General features: G+C 41.4%; 1 protein-coding gene across 11 annotated transcripts in view; it reads right to left on the bottom strand.

Annotated features, from left to right (window-relative positions):
* The window catches only part of DMD (dystrophin), a 3940859-nt gene that overhangs the window by 2122534 nt on the left and 1797371 nt on the right, over positions 1-20954 (bottom strand). For all 11 annotated transcript variants that reach the window (XM_073664716.1, XM_073664719.1, XM_073664714.1 and 8 more), the window contains 2 exons: positions 6041-6211; positions 3221-3403 (listed from right to left, as the gene is read on the bottom strand). In XM_073664716.1, coding sequence (XP_073520817.1) covers positions 3221-3403; positions 6041-6211 — 354 coding nt within the window. The remainder of the gene's footprint in view (positions 1-3220; positions 3404-6040; positions 6212-20954) is intronic.

Here is a 20954-nt window from a genome sequence, read left to right as displayed (position 1 = left end):
TCTGATGGTGCTATGAATGGTACTACTCTGACAGCATATGATCTAAATGTTTGGCACTGTTTAGCAGCATTTCTTGTTTGTACAGTTGTATAGTATGGCAACTTTGCCTTTTCAGCTTATCTAGAACCTATTAAAGCGAACACATTAACCGCTTCCAACATAGGACATATTAGGACATACTATTTACTATAGGCTGCAGGTGTATGGAGCGGCTCTGGAGCTGAGCCAGCTTCACACATGGTGGGTGCCAGCTGGGTTTTACAGTCAGCATCCAAAGATAAAGGCATTGATTGGGGCCTGCTCTGACTGCTGTTATTAAACTTCTTAAAGAAACACTCCCATCAAAGTTGTTATCCTCTTAATATATTGCAATCATCATATTATATAGCACTGTGTACTTACAATTACTCATTTTGCCTTTCTATCCAATTCATTCTTCTGTTCTCCATTTGGTCTATGACATCACATGGTAAAAACTGACTTTCTGAATCTTTCTAAGCTCTATGTAATAACAGGAGGTCAATTTTTCCTGTATGAGTCATAAGTCATTTCAAAAAGTGCCTGACAGGAGGGAAGAGTGGGGCCCCTGGGTCAGGAGTTGAAGTGGGGAATGATTTTGACAGTGAATAGACACTTCATGTTTCTACGTAGAGCAGAGAAAAGAGAAGAAGTAGCAGGGTGGAAGCAAAAATAGCAATTGTAAGTACACAATGCTATATAATATAATGATTGCAATATATTAAGAGGATAAAAACTTTGTTATGAGTGCTTCTTTAAGTGCCACTATCTATCTGTGATAATCTCAGACAGTGGTATTTAGGGGGGACAAAATAAAGTTAAAATATAAAAAATAATCAAAAACAAAAATTTGAATCACACCACTTTCTGCCTTAAAAACACATTAAAAATAAACATATTTAGTATTGCCGCATCTGTAAAAATCCAATCTATTAAAATATAAAACAATTAAACCTGCATGTCAAATGTTGAAAACAAAAAAAAATCAAAATACTAAAATAGCTGATTTTTTGGTCACCACATCTTCCCCAAAGAATGCAACAAAAAGTGATCAAAATTCTGTACATGCCCCAACCACCAGCCACTAAAAACTACAGCTCGCTAAGCAAAAATAAATAAATAAATAAATAAATCAAGAACTCCTAACACTCCAATGATGGAAAAATAAAAAGCCATGGGTCTGGGAAATTGGTAATGCAATCATGTTTTTTTCACAAAGTGCAGAATTTTTTGAAGACACTAAAGTAATATCAAACATTATAAACTTTTATGTCTCAGTAATTGGACTTATTCAGGAAATTATCTCTACCCTGTCATTCTTCCGCACTTTAAACAAAGAAAAAACAAAACACAAAAAACAATGACAGAAATTCTTTTTTTCCCACCATTGTACTGCACCTGGAATTTTCTAACTGCTTCACAGTACATTATATACATTATATGGCAAAATAAATAGTGTCATTCAAACTACAACTTGTTCAACAACAAAAAAAATGTCATTATACAGCTATGTTGATGGAAAAATAAAACATAAAAGCTTGATAAAGAAGGGGAGGGAAAATTAAAAGCACAAAAAGAAATTGGCCATTGGCAGGAAGGCCTCCATTTATAATAATATCAGTCAAACCAGCCAACTTTAGTGAGACCAGTCAATAAACTGATGTGTATGGTGGCTTCCCAACGCTCTCAAAAAATAATCTCACAGAAGCATTGGACAGTTTGCAATTAACCCCTTCACAAACTTTGCTTTCCCTGCCTTTGATGAGGACTCGCACGCCGAGCCTACTTCTTTCCCGGCACATGATGACTAATTTAATCAGTCATAATGTGCCTTTAACAGCCACATGTGGACAAGTGCTCCGACCACCCTGATAACCCATTAAATCCCTCTATCAATCTCTGACAGCGGGATTTAACATGTGTCGGCAGAAAGCGTGTCATAAGTCCTGTCCATTGGCACCGTTGTCATGTGGTGCCGATGAGTTGTCATTACAGCCAGGAGTCTGCTGAAGACCCCTGTGCCTGTCATTACTATCCTCATGTGAATGCCGGCTTGTGTCCAGCATTCATAGGAGATTGTGATTTTTGTTGTACTTTACTGCTATATATAGCACAAGTGTTCAGACGATAGTAGCTTTAAGGCTCCTGAGAGAAAATGATTAAATAAAGTAAAATGTCAAAAAAAAAAAGTTTTAAAAATATGAAAAAAAAAAAAACACAAAAGTTCAAATCACTTGTCTCTTTCCCCATTAAAAATAAAACACAAAAAAGTTTAATCTATCAAAATATATAATAAAAAAGTCTGATCAGTAAACGGCGTAATGAGAAATAAGATCAAAAAGCAAGAATTACTGTTTTTAAACCACTGCAAAATTGCAATAAAATGCAGTAAGAGGCGATCAAATCATCGTATCTACCCTAAAATGGTATCAATAAAGACATCAACTCAGGGCGCAAAAAATACACCCTCGCACAGTCCTATATCCTGAAAAATTAAAACTTTACAGGTCTTGGAAAATGGCGACAAAAACATAAAATGTTTTCTTACAAATTTCAGAATTTTTTTTCACCACTTAAATAAAAAAAATATATATGTTTGGTATTGGTATCTGTTTGCTCATATTGACCTAGATAATCAAATTCTCAGGTCAGTTTTACCTTATAATGAACATTGTAAATAAAAAAAAAAAACAGTTGTGGAATTGCACTTTTTTGCAATTTCAGTGCACTTGGAATTTTGTTTCCTGCTCTTCAGTGCATCACATGATAAAATGAATAGTATCATTCAAATGTACAAGTTGTCCCACAAAAAACAAGCTCTCATAAGGCTATAGGGATGGTAAAATAAAAAAGTTATGGAGCTTGGAATAAAGAAAGGAAAAAGCGAAAGCGCAAAAATGGAAAATTGCAAGGTCATGAAAGGGTTAAACATTACATCCTTTGTAATCTCCTGGGTGACAATCCGCTGCCATAAATGCCTTTTTGCCCTACTGTTCCCCTACTCCAGGGTCACCCTCCTCTCTTCCTTTTCTGGTGCGGCCATTGTGTGACCACTGCAGCAATTTTTTATTTTTATGGCATTTACCTTTTCTTTACTATGTGGCATTAATACATTCAGAGACTAAAAACGTTTAACGATCCGAAAGATTAGCAGATAAGATCTTTATGACATTCCCTTGAATCCTAGATCAGATCAACTAACCTGTAGCGTTTCACACTTTCCATTTAACCTGCTGCATAGTCTTTCATAGTTGGTGACCAAAGCATCCAGTTCTTTCTTTATTGGTTCATGAGCAGCAGATGGCGCTGTTGCAATGAAATTATTCACAGAATCTGTCAAAAGTTTCACTTTTTCTTGTTTCTGTGAAGCATCTTCTTTTGCCCTCTGCAAACAGCAAAAGGTTATTTTTAGAAGATTTATTATTTTTTTTAGACAGAAAACAAAGTTAATTGAGCAGGCAATAATCACTTCACAGATCGGTAGAAAGACTGAATAGTTTATGGAACATCAGTACTGCTCCCAATACCATGTAGCTTATTATCATTAAAGTTAGGGCCAACTTTATCAAATGTCACATTTCAAAGTTTTCCTTTCCATTACCCTTCTAAATCACATGTGCTAGAAAATAAATACAGTATATTATGTACTTGTAATATGACATAGATTGCAATCTTGCGAGCATGGCCCTCTCTCCTCCAGGTATCTGTTGATTTATGTGATTATTGTTATTCTATAATGTATTTTATTGTCTGTACAAGTCCCCTCTAAAATGTAAAGTGCTGCAGAATATTTTGGCGCTATAGAAATAAAAAATGATTAATTATTATTACTGCTGGTAAAGATTGTGGGCTGAATTAATCATTGCATTTTCGCCAGTTTTTGGGTTTGTCGCATGTTGCTTGTTGCAAAATTTTTGTTTAAATGTATTCCAGCCTCCCTCATGCCTGGAGTAATTTTAGTATGTATGCAGTTTTTGCACAAATGTTATGACATTTTAGCAGAGTTGAAATGTCATTAAAAAGGTCAAAGACAAAAATAAAGATTATTAAAGAGATGGTCCAAAACTAACATTTATTTTCATCCTAAATGTCTATTTAATGTCAAAATCTTATCTCTTTTCTAATATATTTTGATTAGAAAGTCCCTATCGCTCCCTCACTATGCTAATTGTTTTATTTTTTTTTTACTTACTTTCTATTTTGAAAATGCTTTGTTTGAGAGCCCCCAGAGCATGCTTGTGGAGTTGGGGTTGATTTCTGCTCCTCAGGTTTCTCCTTACAATGCGCACTGACAGTGTGCTCTCTTGCCGGCTTGCCACTTCTCATCAGAGCTGGCGAGGGAGTAAACTGTCACTCTGCACTGAGAAAAATATTACACATTGACAAGTTCTTACTCAGCATCTGTTGTAACTGACAACCAGCACATTTTCTGTAGACCAGGGACTAGTCCAGCCCCTGAAATGAACGTCATTGATGCTTCATTTCATGGTGGGCACAGAGCCCATTTAGAATTCACCTATCACATTTGGAATATTACAAATTTAGACTATTTAAGTGTTAGGGAGTGTTGAGTGTTAGGGGTTAATTGAACCCCTTTTCCTTGTTCAGAGGATATCAGACTCAAAATGGTATTATGGTTTTAACAAACATATTTTTATCTTCTTTAAATAATTAAATACTGTTTTAAACATTATTTTATATTATTTTTAACATTTTATATATACTTTTTGCAGAAATTATTCTTTGTTTTTAATATGCTTGTTGTCATTTATTAGAAACCTAGAAGAGAGATCACAGGTGGGCCACTTTCACATGGAAGTATTTTGGTCAGTAAAATCAATATTTATAAGCAAAAACTAGGAGCAGGTCATGCAAAAGTCAAAAATTAAAAGATCTGTAAATATTCTGCGTTTTTAACCAACTCTTAAGGCTATTTTCACACATCCTTGTGACACATCTTATTGCTGTCTGCTTTTTTCTCGGACAGCACACTGACCCATAGTTTCATTGATCCACACACACATTAGTTTTAAAAACAGATCCATGTGTTCGATCCTTGAGACTCAGAGTATGTCTTTTTCTCATCCGTTTTTCAGATCAGACTCGGCCATTAAAATCTATGGGGATCTGTGTAAAATGAATGGCTCACTGAAGACTTAGGAAGACAGCATTCAAGAAGAAGAAGAGATCTTGAAAATTGTTACCAAATTGCTATAGAAACTTTAGCAGAAGAATTCCACCAGAGCATAATAAGTGACTTTTGATTTGTGGAGAATAACTTCTGGAAAAATTTGTGCAAACAGGCAAATCCGAAATTTTGCCTGATCCACTCATTTCATTCTCTAACCATAAGCATTAAAAAAATGAATTATTGTAATATTTGATATTTCCAGTTCAGCGCATGTTGACAGATTCCAGCACCTTCCTAAAACACAGCCTTTTAGGTGCTCATAATTCCTTTGTGTACATGTGAAATTAAATGTGCGGCAGTTTAATTAATGCTGCAATTAATTCACTTACTCTTGATTTCTTTGCTTAGATCTCTAAAGAACAATCTAAATTCCCAAAAACATAAGTCTTTGTATAAGTAGTTATTATTGCTAATAGAATTAGCTGTTTGCTGATAATTACACTCTTCATGAAAAGACAAACATTCAGTGAAGCGTACAATAGCTAATCAACTGCCTTCAGCTACAGTTCACAGTCATTGACCTCTGTAAGAGCCAAGGTCTAATATAAAAACAAGAGTTCTGCACATTGGATTCTGAAGCACAACTCAATGGCTGAATCTAATGGTGTCTAGTAATTTCTGGGTAGATTAGTAAGTTAAAGTATCAATTTCTTCACAACTAAAAAATTTTTTTTCTTTTTCAAATATAACACTGTAGTTCCAATGCAGCAAGTAGTAGTCTTGTAGTTGTGGTATTAGAAACAGTAGTAACAGTAGCAGTAGTAGTACTAGTAGTAGCAGTAGTAGCGGTGACTGTACTAAATGAAAACTATATTACTATATTTAAGATACCTTAAGTTCTTCTAATGCCTTTTGTAACTCTTCTGGCGTCTTGTACTCGAAATCTCTCTCTAAATACTCATCTTCAGCTTGTGAAATCCATTCTTGCATCTCAGACAGATCTTTTCGAAGGTTTAATGTTTTCTCCAAACCACCTTTTAATGCTGCTTTTTTTGTGTAGGCCTAAATTGAGACATAAACCAATAGCTAGACAGTGGCAAGGACAGTTGAAACATTTAGATAACAAGTGAAGGTTTCTGGCCAAGTATGGAAATGGACTATATAAAGGTTTTGTTGAATGTTAGGACAAACAAAAGTTGACGTATTCACATACAGCAGGAAAAATGCAGAGCATATAAATAAGAACATCTCTCATATACACACAGAGCGCCTGCATGTTTTTTGTCAGAGAGGATGTGCATTAACCCCTGACATTTGAAATCAAATGAAATGGCGCTTATCTCAAGGACAAATAAAACGTATAACAACAAACAAAATGAAATATGAACTGGAAAAAAACTATTGACAGAAATTAATATGTTGATATTTCTGTTATCAACATTTCTGTTTTTGACATTAATGTTTTTACATAAACAGGTATTTTTGATAGTTAAAGGGGTTGTCTGGCCTTAGGGTACAAGTTTGAATGCACTCTATTAGAACTGCAGACTTGTGAATCCTCACATTGCACACACTGCATGCTGTGAGGATTCTCTTTTCCTGGCGCCGTGAGCGGATGGCATGTGACCACAAGTATGTGATTTTCATACGTGCAGTTACGTGCTGAGTAGACGTGCGAGGCCTGATATAGTCTAGTCGAAATGACTGCCTGCTCCAGGCACTGACACTGGGGAATCCTCACAGCACACAGTGTGCATGCTGTGAGGATTCACAAGTCTGCAGACCCAATGCCCCATAGAGTGACTACAGACTTGTACCCTAAGGCTAGACAACCTCTCTAAACGCTTCATGACATTTGAAGTAAGTTTATGTCACGGTCAGAAAGAGGTTACCGCACAATTCTGTAAATTTACATCATGGTGATCATGCGGGCACAGGAGGCGTGCACGCATGATCGCTGTCAGGGGCTCGTAGTAAGTTATGCCCACGCTTTCACTGCCAGGGTCAGTGCCCGTACTGCCCCAGGCCATTTAATCCCCTAAATACCGATTGATAGCGATCGCAGCACTTATAAGGCTGAGAAAGGGAGGGCGCCCCCCACAACATAATCGCATAGGCAACCCAAGGTCATCATGATAACTTTTGGGTCAGTCAGCTACAGAAAGCTTTTTAGACCATGCTGACAGCATGGTCTCAGAGGCTTTAGTCAGTGCAACACTGACAGGTATAATGCATTGTATTGCATATCGATCACGGCATTTCAATAGATTATATCAGCAATCAGACTAATAAAAGTTAAAGTCCCATAGTGGTACTAAGCAAAAAAGTAAAAATAAAGGATAAATTAATTGCAAATAAATAAATGAAAAAAAAATATATCAAACCAATAAACAGGTATATTTATGTAAAAAACAATATGCAAAAAAATACACATATTTGGTATTGCCGCATGTGGAACAGCCTATACTATAAAACTATTATACTATTTAACCTCTTCAGTGAATAACAAAAATAATAAAAAACTGGCAAAAAAACTTTGCTTTTTCATCATACACCTAAAAAAGTGGAATATAACATCATCTTTTCCCGCAAAAAACAATCCACCATACCGCCTCATCAGCAGATAAATAAAGAAGTAATAGCTCTCATTATATAGTGATGCAAAACAATTCTTTTTTCTATAAAACAGTTTTTATTGTGTAAAACCAGCAAAACATAAAAAAATATAGAAGTGGTATCACTGTAATCACACTGGCCCAAAGAATAGAGCTGTCTGATCACTTTTACCATATGGTGAATGGCATAAAAAAATTCCTGAATTGCTGTTTTTTAACCACTTCGCACCAGAGCCTGTTTTTGCCTTCGTGACCGGGCCAATTTTTTCAATTCTGACCACTGTCACTTTATGAGGTAATTACTCTGGAACGCTTCAACGTATTCTCCTGATTCTGAGACTGTTTTTTCATGACATATTGTACTTCATGATAGTGGTAAAATTTCTTCCATATAACTTGCGTTTATTTGTGAAAAAATCGGAAATTTGGCAAAAATTTAGAAAATTTTGCAATTTTCAAACTTTGAATTTTCATGCCCTTAAATCAGAGAGATATGTCACACAAAATAGTTAATAAATAACATTTCCCACATGTCTACTTTACATCAGCACAATTTTGGAACCAAAATTTTTTTTTGTTAGGGAGCTATAAGGGTTAAAAGTTGACCAGCGATTTCTCATTTTTCCAACAAAATTTACAAAAACATTTTTTTAGGGACCACATCATATTTGAAGTCACTTTGAGGGGTCTTTATGACAGAAAATACCCAAAAGTGACACCATTCTAAAAACTGCACCCCTCAAGGTGCTCAAAACCACATTCAAGAACTTTATTAACCCTTGAGGTGCTTCACAGGAATTTTTGGAATGTGGAAAAAAAAAATTAACATTTAACTTTTTTCACAAAAATGTTACTTTAGACCCAATTTTTTTTATTTTCACAGGGGTAACAGGAAAAAATGGACCCCAAATTTTTTTGTGCAATTTCTCTTGAGCGTGCTGATACCCCATATGTGAGGGAAAACCACTGTTTGGGCGCACTGCAGGGTTCGGAAGGGAAGGAGCGCCATTAGATTTTTTGAATGTAAAATTTGTCTGAATAATTAGCAGACGCCATGTTGCGTTTGGAGAGCTCCTGATGTGCCTAAACAGTGGAAACCCCCCACAAGTGACACCATTTTGGAAACTAGACCCCTTAGGGAACTTATCTAGATGTGTGGTGAGCACCTTGAACCCCAAGGTGCTTCACAGAAGTTTATAATATTGAGCTGTAAAAATAAAATTTTCACATTTTTCCCACAAAACCGTTTTTCATCCCTTAATTTTGCATTATCATAAGGGTAATAGGATAAATTGCACCATGAAATTTGTTGTGCAATTTCTCCTGAACACGCTGATACCCCATATGTGGAGGCAAATTACTGTTTGGGCGCATGGCAGGGTTTGAAAGTGAAGGAGCGCCATTTGACTTTTTGAATGTAAAATTTGTTTGAATAATTAGCAGACGCCATGTCGCATTTGGGGAGCCCCTAATCTGACTAAACAGTGGAAACCCCCACAAGTGCCACCATTTTGGAAACTAGACCCCTTAGGGAACTTATCTAGATGTGTGGTGAGCACCTCGCACCCCCAGCTGCTTCACAGAAGTTTATAATATTGAGCCGTAAAAATAAAATTTTCACATTTTTCCCACAAAACCGTTTTTCATCCCTTAATTTTGCATTATCATAAGGGTAATAGGATAAATTGCACCATGAAATTTGTTGTGCAATTTCTCCTGAACACGCTGATACCCCATATGTGGAGGCAAATTACTGTTTGGGCGCATGGCAGGGTTTGAAAGGGAAGGAGCGCCATTTGACTTTTTGAATGTAAAATTTGTTTGAATAATTAGCAGACGCCATGTCGCATTTGGGGAGCCCCTAATGTGACTAAACAGTGGAAACCCCCCACAAGTGCCACCATTTTGGAAACTAGACCCCTTAGGGAACTTATCTAGATGTGTGGTGAGCACCTCGCACCCCCAGCTGCTTCACAGAAGTTTATAATATTGAGCCGTAAAAATAAAATTTTCACATTTTTCCCACAAAAAATCTTTTTCATTCTCTAATTTTGTATTATCATAAGGGTAACAGGATAAATTGCACCATGAAGTTTGTTGTGCAATTTCTCCTGAACACGCCGATACCCCATATGTGAGGGAAAACCACTGTTTGGGCGCACGGCAGGGTTTGAAAGGGAAGGAGCGCCATTTGACTTTTTGAATGTAAAATTTGTTTGAATAATTAGCGGACGCCATGTCACATTTGTGGAGCCCCTAATGTGTCTAAACAGCGGAAACCCCCCACAAGTGCCACCATTTTGGAAACTAGACCCCTTAGGGAACTTATCTAGATGTGTGGTGAGCACCTTGCACCCCCAGCTGCTTCACAGAAGTTTATAATATTGAGCCGTGAAAATAAAATTTTCACATTTTTCCCATAAAAATTGTTTTTCATCCCCTAATTTTGCATTATCATAAGGATAACCGGAGAAATTGCACCATGAAATTTGTTGTACAATTTCTCCTGAGTACGCCGATTCCCCATATGTGGGGGAAAACCACTGCTTTGGTGTACGGCAGGGTTCGGAAGAGAAAGGAGCGCTATGTTGGCTGGGATAGGCAGCAGACACCATGTCACATTTGAAGAGTCGCTGACATGCCAAAACAGCAGAAACCTCCACAAATGACCCCATTTTGTATACTACACCTCTCAAGGAATTCATCTAGGGAAGTAGTGAGTATTTTTTAATTTTTAAATTTATACCATTGGGCAGTGAAAAAATCATAATTATATTTTTACCACAAAAAAATGTTTTACCCTCAGATTTTACATTTTCACACAGGGCAATGGGTAAAAATGGTGCCGAAATGTGTCACACAATTTCTTCTAAAAGTGTCAATACCCCATATGTGGCTGTATCGTACCACTTAGCCATACGGCGAGATCTGCGGGGGACGGAGCGCTATTTGACAATTGGAGAACAAATTATTGTAGAATAGGCATTTGGATTTGGGAGCACAAAATTTTCTGAATTTCTTTTGGGGGGCAAGGGTCATTTTGCTTTTCCAGAGCCTTTCTGCTACCAGTAACTTGGAAGTCCCTTATATTTTTAACAGATGACGGACCTGAGTGGGGACTAGCTTTTTTTGAGGACTGAGTTGAAGCTTTTATTGGGAACATTTTACGTAACATTTATCCGGCGCTCTAGGCTGAGCACTTACATCGGGGTTTCCATCTAAATTTCCAAGTGATGTAATTCAGATGAAACCCCTGCAGGATCCATTCACTGTAATGAGGCAGCAGAGTTACTCTGGACACCGTCTGGCCTCTGGGTAGCGGTGTCCTTTTTTTCAGAAGTGCACAAAACTGTGGCCAACCGCACTTTTATGCACGCCTAAAACAAATGACACCGTGGGATCCCAGGCTAGACGGCGTCCACAGTGGCCTATATCTGTCTCATTACAGGGAATCTTCCGTCATGGTTTCCGGCTGAATCATGTATTTCAGAGATTTACACGGAAACTCTGGTGTAAGTGCTCAGCGCAGAGCACAGGATAAATGTGGGCAGAGCCTTACTGGGATCTTTGGGGACATAATAAACAAATCAGTAGCAGGTGAAGAATTGGTTTTATTTATTTTTTACGCCGTTCCTAGTGTGATATAACTGATTAGATTACTTTATTCTTCGGATCGGTGTGATTACAGAGATACCAGATTGATATCGTGTTTTTATGACTGACAGCTGTCACACACTAAAAGACGCTTTTTTTGCAAAATCTAGTTTTTGCATCACCATATTTTGAGAGCTATAATTTTTCCATATTTCGGCCGACAGAGTCATGTGATGGCTTGTTTTTTGCGGGACGAGTTGACATTTTTATTGGTACCATTTTTGGGGACGTGACATTTTTTGATCGCTTTCTATTCCGTTTTTTGGGAGGTAAAATTAACAAAAACAAACAATTCAGAAATTGTTTTTTGAGTTTTTTTTTATGCCGTTCTGCGTGTGGTAAAAGTGATCAGGCAGCGTTATTCTTCGGGTCAGTACGTTTACAGCGATACTACACTTACTGTATTTTTTTTATGTTTTGGCGCTTTTACACAATAAAACTATTTTATAGAAAAAAATATTTTTTTTGCATTGCTTTATTCTGAGCGCTATAACTTTTTTGTTTTTTGGCTGATGGAGCTGTATGGCGGCTTTTTTTTTGCGTAACAAGATGACGTTTTCAGTGGTATCATTTTTATTTCTATTTTGTTTTTTTATCGCATTTTTTTCCACTTTTTGTTTGGCAATATGATGAAAAAGCATATTTTTTTGCTCCGTTTTTTATTTATTTTTATTACGGTGTGCACAGAAGGAGTTAATTAGTGTGACAGTTTTATAGCTCGGGTTGTTTCGGACGCGGCGATACCAAATATGTGTACTTTTTTTGGTTTTGTAAAAATATACGGATTTATTGGTTTAATATTTTATTTATTTATTTTTATTTATTTTGTGATTTTTTTATTAATAGTTTAAAAACTTTTTTTTTACTTTTTTTCACATTTTTTCTTAGTCCCTGTATGGGACATTAATTTTTATTTTTCTGATCTCTGATCTCATGTAATGTAATAGACATATATTACATTACATGAGATCTTCCCTGACTGTTTCAGTCAGAGTCTCCTGTCTGGCTACAGCTGCAGCTGAGCCAGACAGGACACCATATATGGCAGAGCTGGAGGCGGTCATGTGACCTCCAGCTGCCATAGCAACCCTAGGTCCTGGAAGGACTCGGAGGTCTTCGGAGAGGTAAGTTGACGACCCCCTCTCCTCCTGCTGTCTCCTATATGCCGCGATCACTATAGATCACAGCATATAGAAGACAGCTAAGGGTTAACATCACTGGGACCTGATCTAATCAGGTCCCGATGATGTTCCCTGTCAGAGCTAACGCTCTGCACCGGAATCGCAGCTCTTGCAGGACCCTGGGGGTCCTGAGCGCTGCGAGACCACCCACCGTTTTTAAACGTCGGCGCTGCACAGAGCCCAGCAAGCCCCGACGTTTATCTACAGTGGGCGGTCGGGAACCGGTTAATCATTCTGCCTCCCAAAAATTGGAATAGAAAGTGATCAAAAAATATTGTTGCTCGAAAATTGTACCAATAAAAACTCAACTCGTCCCGCACCAAACAAGCCGTCATATGACTCTGTCGGCAGGAATATAGAAAAATTCTAGCTCTCAAAATATTGCGATGCAAAAAAGTATCATTTAATGTGTTATAGCAGAGAAACAGAAAAAAAGATATAAATTTGGTATCGCTGTAATCGCATCGACCCAAAGAATAAAGTTATGTAGTCACTTATACTGCACGAGGAATGTTGTAAAAAATAAATAAAACCAATTTTTGACCTGCTGTTGATTTGTTTATTCTGCCTCCCAAAAATTGCAGTAAGGCTCAGCTCACATTTATTCTGTGCTCTAAGCTGAGCTCTTACATTGGGGTAAATCTCTGAAATACGTGAATCAGACGGAACACGCAGCGGAAGATTCCCCATAATGAGGAAGATGGAGACACTGTGGACGCTGTCTGGCCTATGATCCTGCGGTGTCCGTTTTTTTAGGTGTGCATAAAAGAGTGGTCGGCCACAGTTTTGTGCACCTCTGAAAAGAAAGACACCACTCAACAGATGTCAGACTGACTTCCAGAGTAACTTTGCTGAGTCATTATAGTGAATGGATTCGTCAGTGTTTCAACGCAATCACGTTATTCAGAGATTTAGTTGGAAACCTGATGTAAGTGCTCAGCATAGAGCACAGGATAAATATTATCCAAAATGTTATACACAATGTTCCCTGTAAAAGCTTGAACTCAATCCACAAAAAAAGCAAGTCCCCACTCAGGTCCGTCATCTATCAATGGAAATATATATGGCTTTCACATTATTGGTAGTACAAAGGCTCTGGAAAAGGGCTATGGCTTCTCGCTCCCCCCCAAAAATCTAGCACATTCTGCCCTCCTAAATCCAAATGCTCCCCTCCCTTCTGAGCCTTAGTGGGCCTAAACCACATTCATTATCCACATGTTTTGTATTTCTGTGGTGATGAGAGTTCGTTAAATTTAAGAATGCTGGCTCCAGAAGCACGAACTGGGCATAATATTTTGGGCACTACAATGTATCTGGCACCACACTGATAGATTTGCAGTTTTCACTCGGTGGCATTCATTTTTGCTTGTTTTTGGAAAACACCCATGGAGTCAAAATTGTCACTAAACCTGTGGATAAATTCCTAGTGTGGTATAATTTCCAAAATGGAGTCACTTGAGAAAGGATTCTGCTCTTCTAGAACTTAAGAAATTTGTATTTGGAGTCCACAAACTATTCTACCATAATTTGTTCTCCAAGAGTCAAAAAGCTCTCCTACCCACCCAAGTCTTGCTGTGTGGCTAAGCAGTACTGTACAGCCACATATGGGGTAATAACATATGCAGCAGAAATTGTGTGATAAATTTTGGTGCAATTTTTACACATTTCCCACTGTGAAAATGTAAAATCTGGGGCTAAAACTAAATTTTTGTGATAAAAATGTAATTATTTTTTCTTCACTGCCCAATGCTATAAAATTCTGAGACACACCCGTATTGTCAATATGATCACTCCACCCTTAGATAAAGTCATTGAGAGGTGTAAAAAGGGGTCACTTATGGGGGATTCTGCTTTTCTGGCACCTCAGGGCCTTTTCCAGTGGGTCATGGCACTCGTATATCATAACAACAAAATCTGCACTATAATATGACGCTCCTTCACTTCTGAGCTTTCCACTGTGAAAAGTATTTCCCAATTACCTGTAGGGTATTTGTGCACTCAGAAAAACTGCACAACAAAGGATGAGGTCTATTTTTTCATATTGGTCTGTTATGCACACGCCCGGACTGACTGGCGCGTGCGTGTTTAGTGATCCCACTGGACCATGAACCGGAGAGTGCCTGGAGGGGCGTAACTAAGTATCTACCTGATCCGACCAAGGTCACACGATGGCTAACGAAGCCAGTGCACCAGGGAGGAACCGAGCAGAGGGACCAGGTGCTACTTCAGGACAAACCCCGGACAGGGCTGTTGACCCACACCGGAGAATACAGGAACAGGCAGGTTAGGCTGGCAGACTGACTGGTGGGTATTGGCAGGCATGGCAGGTATGCAGACAGACGGGCACTGGTAACCACAACTGGTATGCAGGCAGGGAGTACTGGCAAGCATGGCTGGAGTGCCGACAGGGAGGCACTAGCAGGTTGGAGCACAGGCTGGATAAGGTCCAGTGCAGACTGGGACTCAGGAACAGAACTGCAGATGCGGTAGACAAGCAGAGCAGAGCGAGACCGCCGGAGCGGTGAACAAAAGCAGAGCAGGGCGAGACCGCCTAGCGGTGAGCAAAGGCAGAGCAGGCAAGAACCGCCGGAGCGGTGAGCAAAGGCAGAGCAGGCAAGAACCGCCGGAGCGGTGAGCAAGGCAGAGCAGAGGGGACAGGGCTCTGTTCACACAGAACAGACTGGAAGGGAAAGGCAGAACCAGAAACACACGAGATACTTGCAATGAAGTAGCGAGTGGACTCAACTCACAAACGGAAGTACAGCAACAACGAGTAGGAGTTAGGTGCAGGTTCAGACTCTGCAGAAAAAAGGGAAGGTACGGGCATAGAGAGAAACAGGAAACAGGCTAAGAGAGTGTTCAGACAGGAATGGAGTGTTCAGACAGAAACTGACACTGCAGCAAGATACAGGAGCGAGTCTGGGTATGCGGCCCCCAGAAAAGGCGGAACGAACAAGCTTGGAGCATGTTCAGACTGGCCTGGAAATACAGCCTCCAGGAAGGTGGACAGACAGGCAAGAAAACACAGACAACAGGTCTAGGTATGCGGCCCCTAGAAGGCAGGATGAACAGGCTAGGATACAGTTCCGACAGGAACTGCTACTGAAGGAGATACAGGAGCCAGTCTGGGAATACAGTCCCCAGAGTGGTGGAAACAGACAAGAAAAGAACAGGACCTGGCACATTCAGAGTCAAGAGGCACACTGAATGAAAGCGTTGCTCAGGCATCAGCTACCAGGTGAAGCTGGTTTAAATATCCAGTGACTGACAGCAATAGGCTGAGGACGCATTAGGGGTGTGCCCACAGCAGTTACAAGAAACAGGAAGTGACCGGGCCGCCGCCCTAAGCAGTCAGAACAGAGACAAACAGACAGCATGGAAAGAAGCCAGGCTAGCAGACTGGACTGATGAACAAGTTTGCGATCTTGCATAGTGGGAGATGGAGCCCTATGCAAGAACGCCGCCAGGTATGTTACAGTACTCCCCCCTTTACGCCCCCTCTTCTTCAAGCCTGCAAGAGTGTTCCGCAGAGAATTTGGAGGCCAATCCTTCTCTTCAAGAGGACTACCTCTTCTGTCCACTAGAGGAAACGAAACTGATCTCATCATCTTGGTAGCTACGATGCTTCCTCCCATCAAGCCATCCTCAGCAACAGATGAAGTGGGTGAAGTACCAGGAACAGCACACAGGAAAGTCTCTGTCCATTTATTATCAGATAACAGCCCGGTGGATTCTGGAGACAACTGGAGGTCCTCCAACTGGTTAGAGAGGTGCGGAGTCTCAGACTCGGGGGTCATTACTGCTTCGAAGAACATTTTGCCAAGCTTACTAGATGAAGTTGGCGCAGTACCAGGTACAGGGTGTAAGAAAGTCTCTGTCCATTTGTTAGCAGGTAGCACCCCGGTGGCTTCAGGAGACAACTGGAGGTCCTCCGCCTGGTTAGAGGGGTGCAGAGACTCGGGGGTAACCACTGCTTTGGGGAACACTTGGTCCAGCTCACAGGAAGAAGTGGGCGAGGTATCCGGTACAGGATGTAGGAAAGTCTCACTGCAATTGTTACCAGGTAGCACCCTGGGGAATGCAGGAGACAACAGGAGGTCCTCCGCCTGGCCGGAGGGGTGCAGGGACTCGGGGATAACCACTGCTTCGGAGTACACTTGGTCAAGCTCACTGGATGAAGTGGGCGAGGTATCCGGTACAGGGTATAGAAAAGTCTCTCTCCATTCGTTAACAGGTAGCACCCCAGAGGATTCAGGAGGCAACTGGAGGTCCTCCGCCTGGTTGGAGGGGTGCAGAGACTTGGAGGTAACCACTGTTTTGGAGTACACTTGGTCAAGCTCACTGGATGAAGTGGGCGAGGTATCCAGTACAGGGTGTAGAAAAGTCACTCTCCATTCGTTAACAGGTAGCACCCCGGAGGATTCAGGAGGCAACTGGAGATCCTCCGCCAGGTTAGAGGGGTGCAGAGACTTGGGAGTATCCACCGCCTCGATGGACGTATCGCCAGATTCATTAAAGATGGAGAGCCCCTGCTTAGGGACCATCTTCAGTCTGGTTTCTGGGTGGGCAGCAGTCTCTTCGGGCAGGAGAACTGGTGCACTACCCACACACATCACCCATCGGGGCTGCTCCGGGACACTGGGAAGGGCAGCTTCAGCAGAGTCCCCAGGATTAGGGTCGTCGAAGACCATTAGAAAGGCCACCAGGAAGGCCTGCAATTCAAGGACGATAGTATCCCATGCTTCCCAGAGGGGGGTGACCCATTTCAAGGCATCACCCGCTAGGTAGGATAACATAAATGCCACTTTAGACCACTCGGTAGGAAAATAGAGAGGGTAGAACTTGAAATGCAGTATGCATTGCTCCACAAACGCATGGCTTTGTTTAGGATCCCCATAGTACTGTGGCGGATCCGCAGAAACGGGTGCAGAAAGCTCCATTCAGACTGGTGCGTAATTCGCCTGGGCCATAGCTAGAGAAATTTTTTTAAAATTTATTTCTTTTTAATGCACGTATTCGCTGGACACGGATTCAAAATATCTTAGAGAGCGAAGGGCCGCGGGGCTCAACGGGAACCATGGCCTGAGCAAACTGTTATGCACACGCCCGGACTGACTGGCGTGTGCGTGTTTATTGATCCCACTGGACCATGAACCGGAGAGTGCCTGGAGGGGCGTAACTAAGTATCTACCCGATCCGACCAAGGTCGCACGACGGCCAACGACCCCAGTACACCAGGGAGGAACCGAGCAGAGGGACCAGTTGCCACTCCAGGACAGACCCCGGACACGGCTGTTGACCCACACTGGAGAATACAGGAACAGGCAGGTTAGGCTGGCACACTGACTGGTGGGTATAGGCAGGCACGGCAGGTATGCAGACAGGCGGGCACTGGTAACTACGACTGGTATGCAGGCAGGGAGTACTGGCATGCATGGCTGGAGTGCCGACAGGGAGGCACTAGCAGGTTGGAGCACAGGCTGGATAAGGTCCAGTACAGACTTGGACTCAGGAACAGAACCGCAGATGCGGTAGACAAGCAGAGCAGAGCGAGACCACCGGAGCGGTGAACAAGAGTAGAGCAGGGCAAGACCGCCTAGTGGTGAGCAAAGGCAGAACAGAGCAAGACCGCCTGCAGCGGTGAGCAAAGGCAGAGCAGAGCGAGGCCGCCTGGAGCGGTGAGCAAAGGCAGAGCAGAGCGAGACTGCCTGGAGCGGTGAGCAAAGGCAGAGCAGAGCAAGACCGCCTGGAGTGGTGAGCAAAGGCAGAGCACAGCGAGACCACCTGGAGCGGTGAGCAAAGGCAGAGCAGGCAAGAACCGCCAGAGCGGTGAGCAAAGGCAGAGCAGGCAAGAACCACCGGAGCGGTGAGCAAGGCAGAGCCCGCAAGAACCACCGGAGCGGTGAGCAAGGCAGAGCAGGCAAGAACCGCCGGTGCGGTGAGCAAGGCAGAGCAGGCAAGAACCGCCGGAGCGGTGAGCAAGGCAGAGCAGAGGGGACAGGGCTCTGTTCACACGGAACAGACTGGAAGGGAAGTACAGCGACAACGAGTAGGAGTTAGGTGCATGTTCAGACTCTGCAAAAAAAAGGGAAGGTACGGGCATAGAGAGAAACAGGAAACAGGCTAAGAGAGTGTTCAGACAGGAACTGAGTGTTCAGACAGAAACTGACACTGCAGCAAGATACAGGAGCGAGTCTGCGTATGCGGCCCCCAGAAAAGGCGGAACGAACAAGCTAGGAGCGTGTTCAAACTGGCCTGGAAATATAGCCTCCAGGAAGGCGGACAGGCAGGCAAGAAAACACAGACAACAGGTCTAGGTATGAGGGCCCCCAGAAGGCGGGACGAACAGGCTAGGATACAGTTCAGACAGGAACCGCTACTGAAGGAGATACAGGAGCCAGTCTGGGAATACAGTCCCCAGAGTGGTGGAAACAGACAAGAACAGAACAGGACCTGGCACATTCAGAGTCAAGAGCCACACTGAATGAAAGCGTTGCTCAGGCATCAGCTACCAGGTGAAGCTGGTTTAAATATCCAGTGACTGACAGCAATAGGCTGAGGACGCATTAGGGTTGTGCCCACAGCAGTTACAAGAAACAGTAAGTGACCGGGCCGCCGCCCTAAGCAGTCAGAACAGAGACAAACAGACAGCATGGAAAGAAGCCAGGCTAGCAGATTGGACTGATGAACAAGTTTGCGATCTTGCATAGTAGGAGATGGTACCCTATGCAAGACCGCCACCAGGTATGTTACATGGTCCTTATAAAAATGAAATACGTGGAGCTAAAACAACATTTTAGTGGTAAAAATATAATTATTCTTTCTTTACCGCCCAATAGTATAAAATTCTGTGAAGCAAATATGGTATCAACATGATCACTCTACCACTAGATGAATTTATTGGGGGTGTAGATTGTAAAATGGGTTCACTTATGGAAGGGCTCTGCTGTTCTGGCACGTCAGGGGCTCTGCCAATGTGACATGGCACCCTCAAACAATTCCAGCAAAATCTGATCTCCAATATGGTGCTTCTTCCCTTCTGAGGTTTGCACTGTGTGTCAAAAGCAGTTTTTGATGACATATGGGGTATTAGCGCACTGAAGAGAAATTGTGTAACAAATTGTACTGTCCATTTTCTCCTATTATCCCTTTTGAAAATTAAAAACTTATGGCATCTGCAATAGATATTCCTGCCAAAATTGAGCACCAGAAATCAGTTGGCACTCATTCCCTTCCGAGCCCTGCTGCATTCCTTAGCAGTAGTTTTCCACCACATATTGGGTATCTGCGTACTCAGGAGAAATTGCTCAACAAATTTTATGGTCCATTTTTTCCTGCAACCCTTGTTAAAATTAAAAATTTGGGGCAAAACTAACAATTTTACCGAAAAATGTATATTTTCAGCTTCACAGCTCAACATTATAAAATTCTCTGAAGCACCTGTAAGTTCAAGGTGCTCATGGCACGTCTAGATAAGTTCTCTGATGAATGCAGTTTCCAAAATGGGGTCACTTGTTTTGGGTATCCACTGTTTAGGCACATCAGGGGTTCTGCAAATACGACATGGCATCCGCTATCTATTAAAGCAAATTTTTTACTCCAAAAGTCAAATGGTGCTCCTTCTCTTCCGAGCCATGCCATGCACCCAAACAGTAGTTTTCCACTACATATGAGGTATTAGTGTACTCAGGAGAAATTACACAGCACATTTTGGGGTCCATTTTCTCCTGTTACTGAAAAATTTGGGGCAAAACCAACATTTTTGCAGAAAAAATATGTATTTCATTTTCACGGCTTAACATTATAAAATTCTGCGAAGCACCTGTGGCTTCAAGGTGCTCACCACCCCTCTAGATAAATTCCTTGAAGAGTGTAGTTGTCAAAACGACATCTCTTGTGGGTGTTTTCCATTGTTTAGACACATCACTGGCTCTGCAAACACGATATGGTGTCCCCTATCGATTCCAGCCAATTTTGCGTTCCAAAAGTCAAATGGTGCTCCTTCCCTTCCAAGCCATGCCATGCCTCTATACAGTAGTTTTCCACCACATATGGGGTATCGGCATACCCAGGAGAAATTGAACAACAAATTTGTGATTCATTTTCTCCGGGTAAGGGTACAAGGAGAAAATTGAAAGCTTCTCATGTTTTCCTTCCCCATTGACTTAATTCCTGGAAAGCACCAGAAAGGTTAATTTACTTATTGAATGTGGTTCTGAGCATTTTGAGACCCTCAAAGTCACTTTAAATTTGATGTGCTTCTTTAAAAATTGGTTTTGTAAATATTGCTGGAAAATTGAGTAATTGCTGATCAACTTTTAACCCTTTTAACAGCCTAACAAAAATTAATTATGT

Source organism: Phyllobates terribilis, unplaced genomic scaffold, assembly GCF_046119375.1.
Source record: "Phyllobates terribilis strain yellow unplaced genomic scaffold, ASM4611937v1 Scaffold_2__4_contigs__length_985480577, whole genome shotgun sequence".
Lineage (NCBI taxonomy): Eukaryota > Metazoa > Chordata > Amphibia > Anura > Dendrobatidae > Phyllobates > Phyllobates terribilis.
This window is presented reverse-complemented; position numbering and strand designations above follow the sequence as displayed.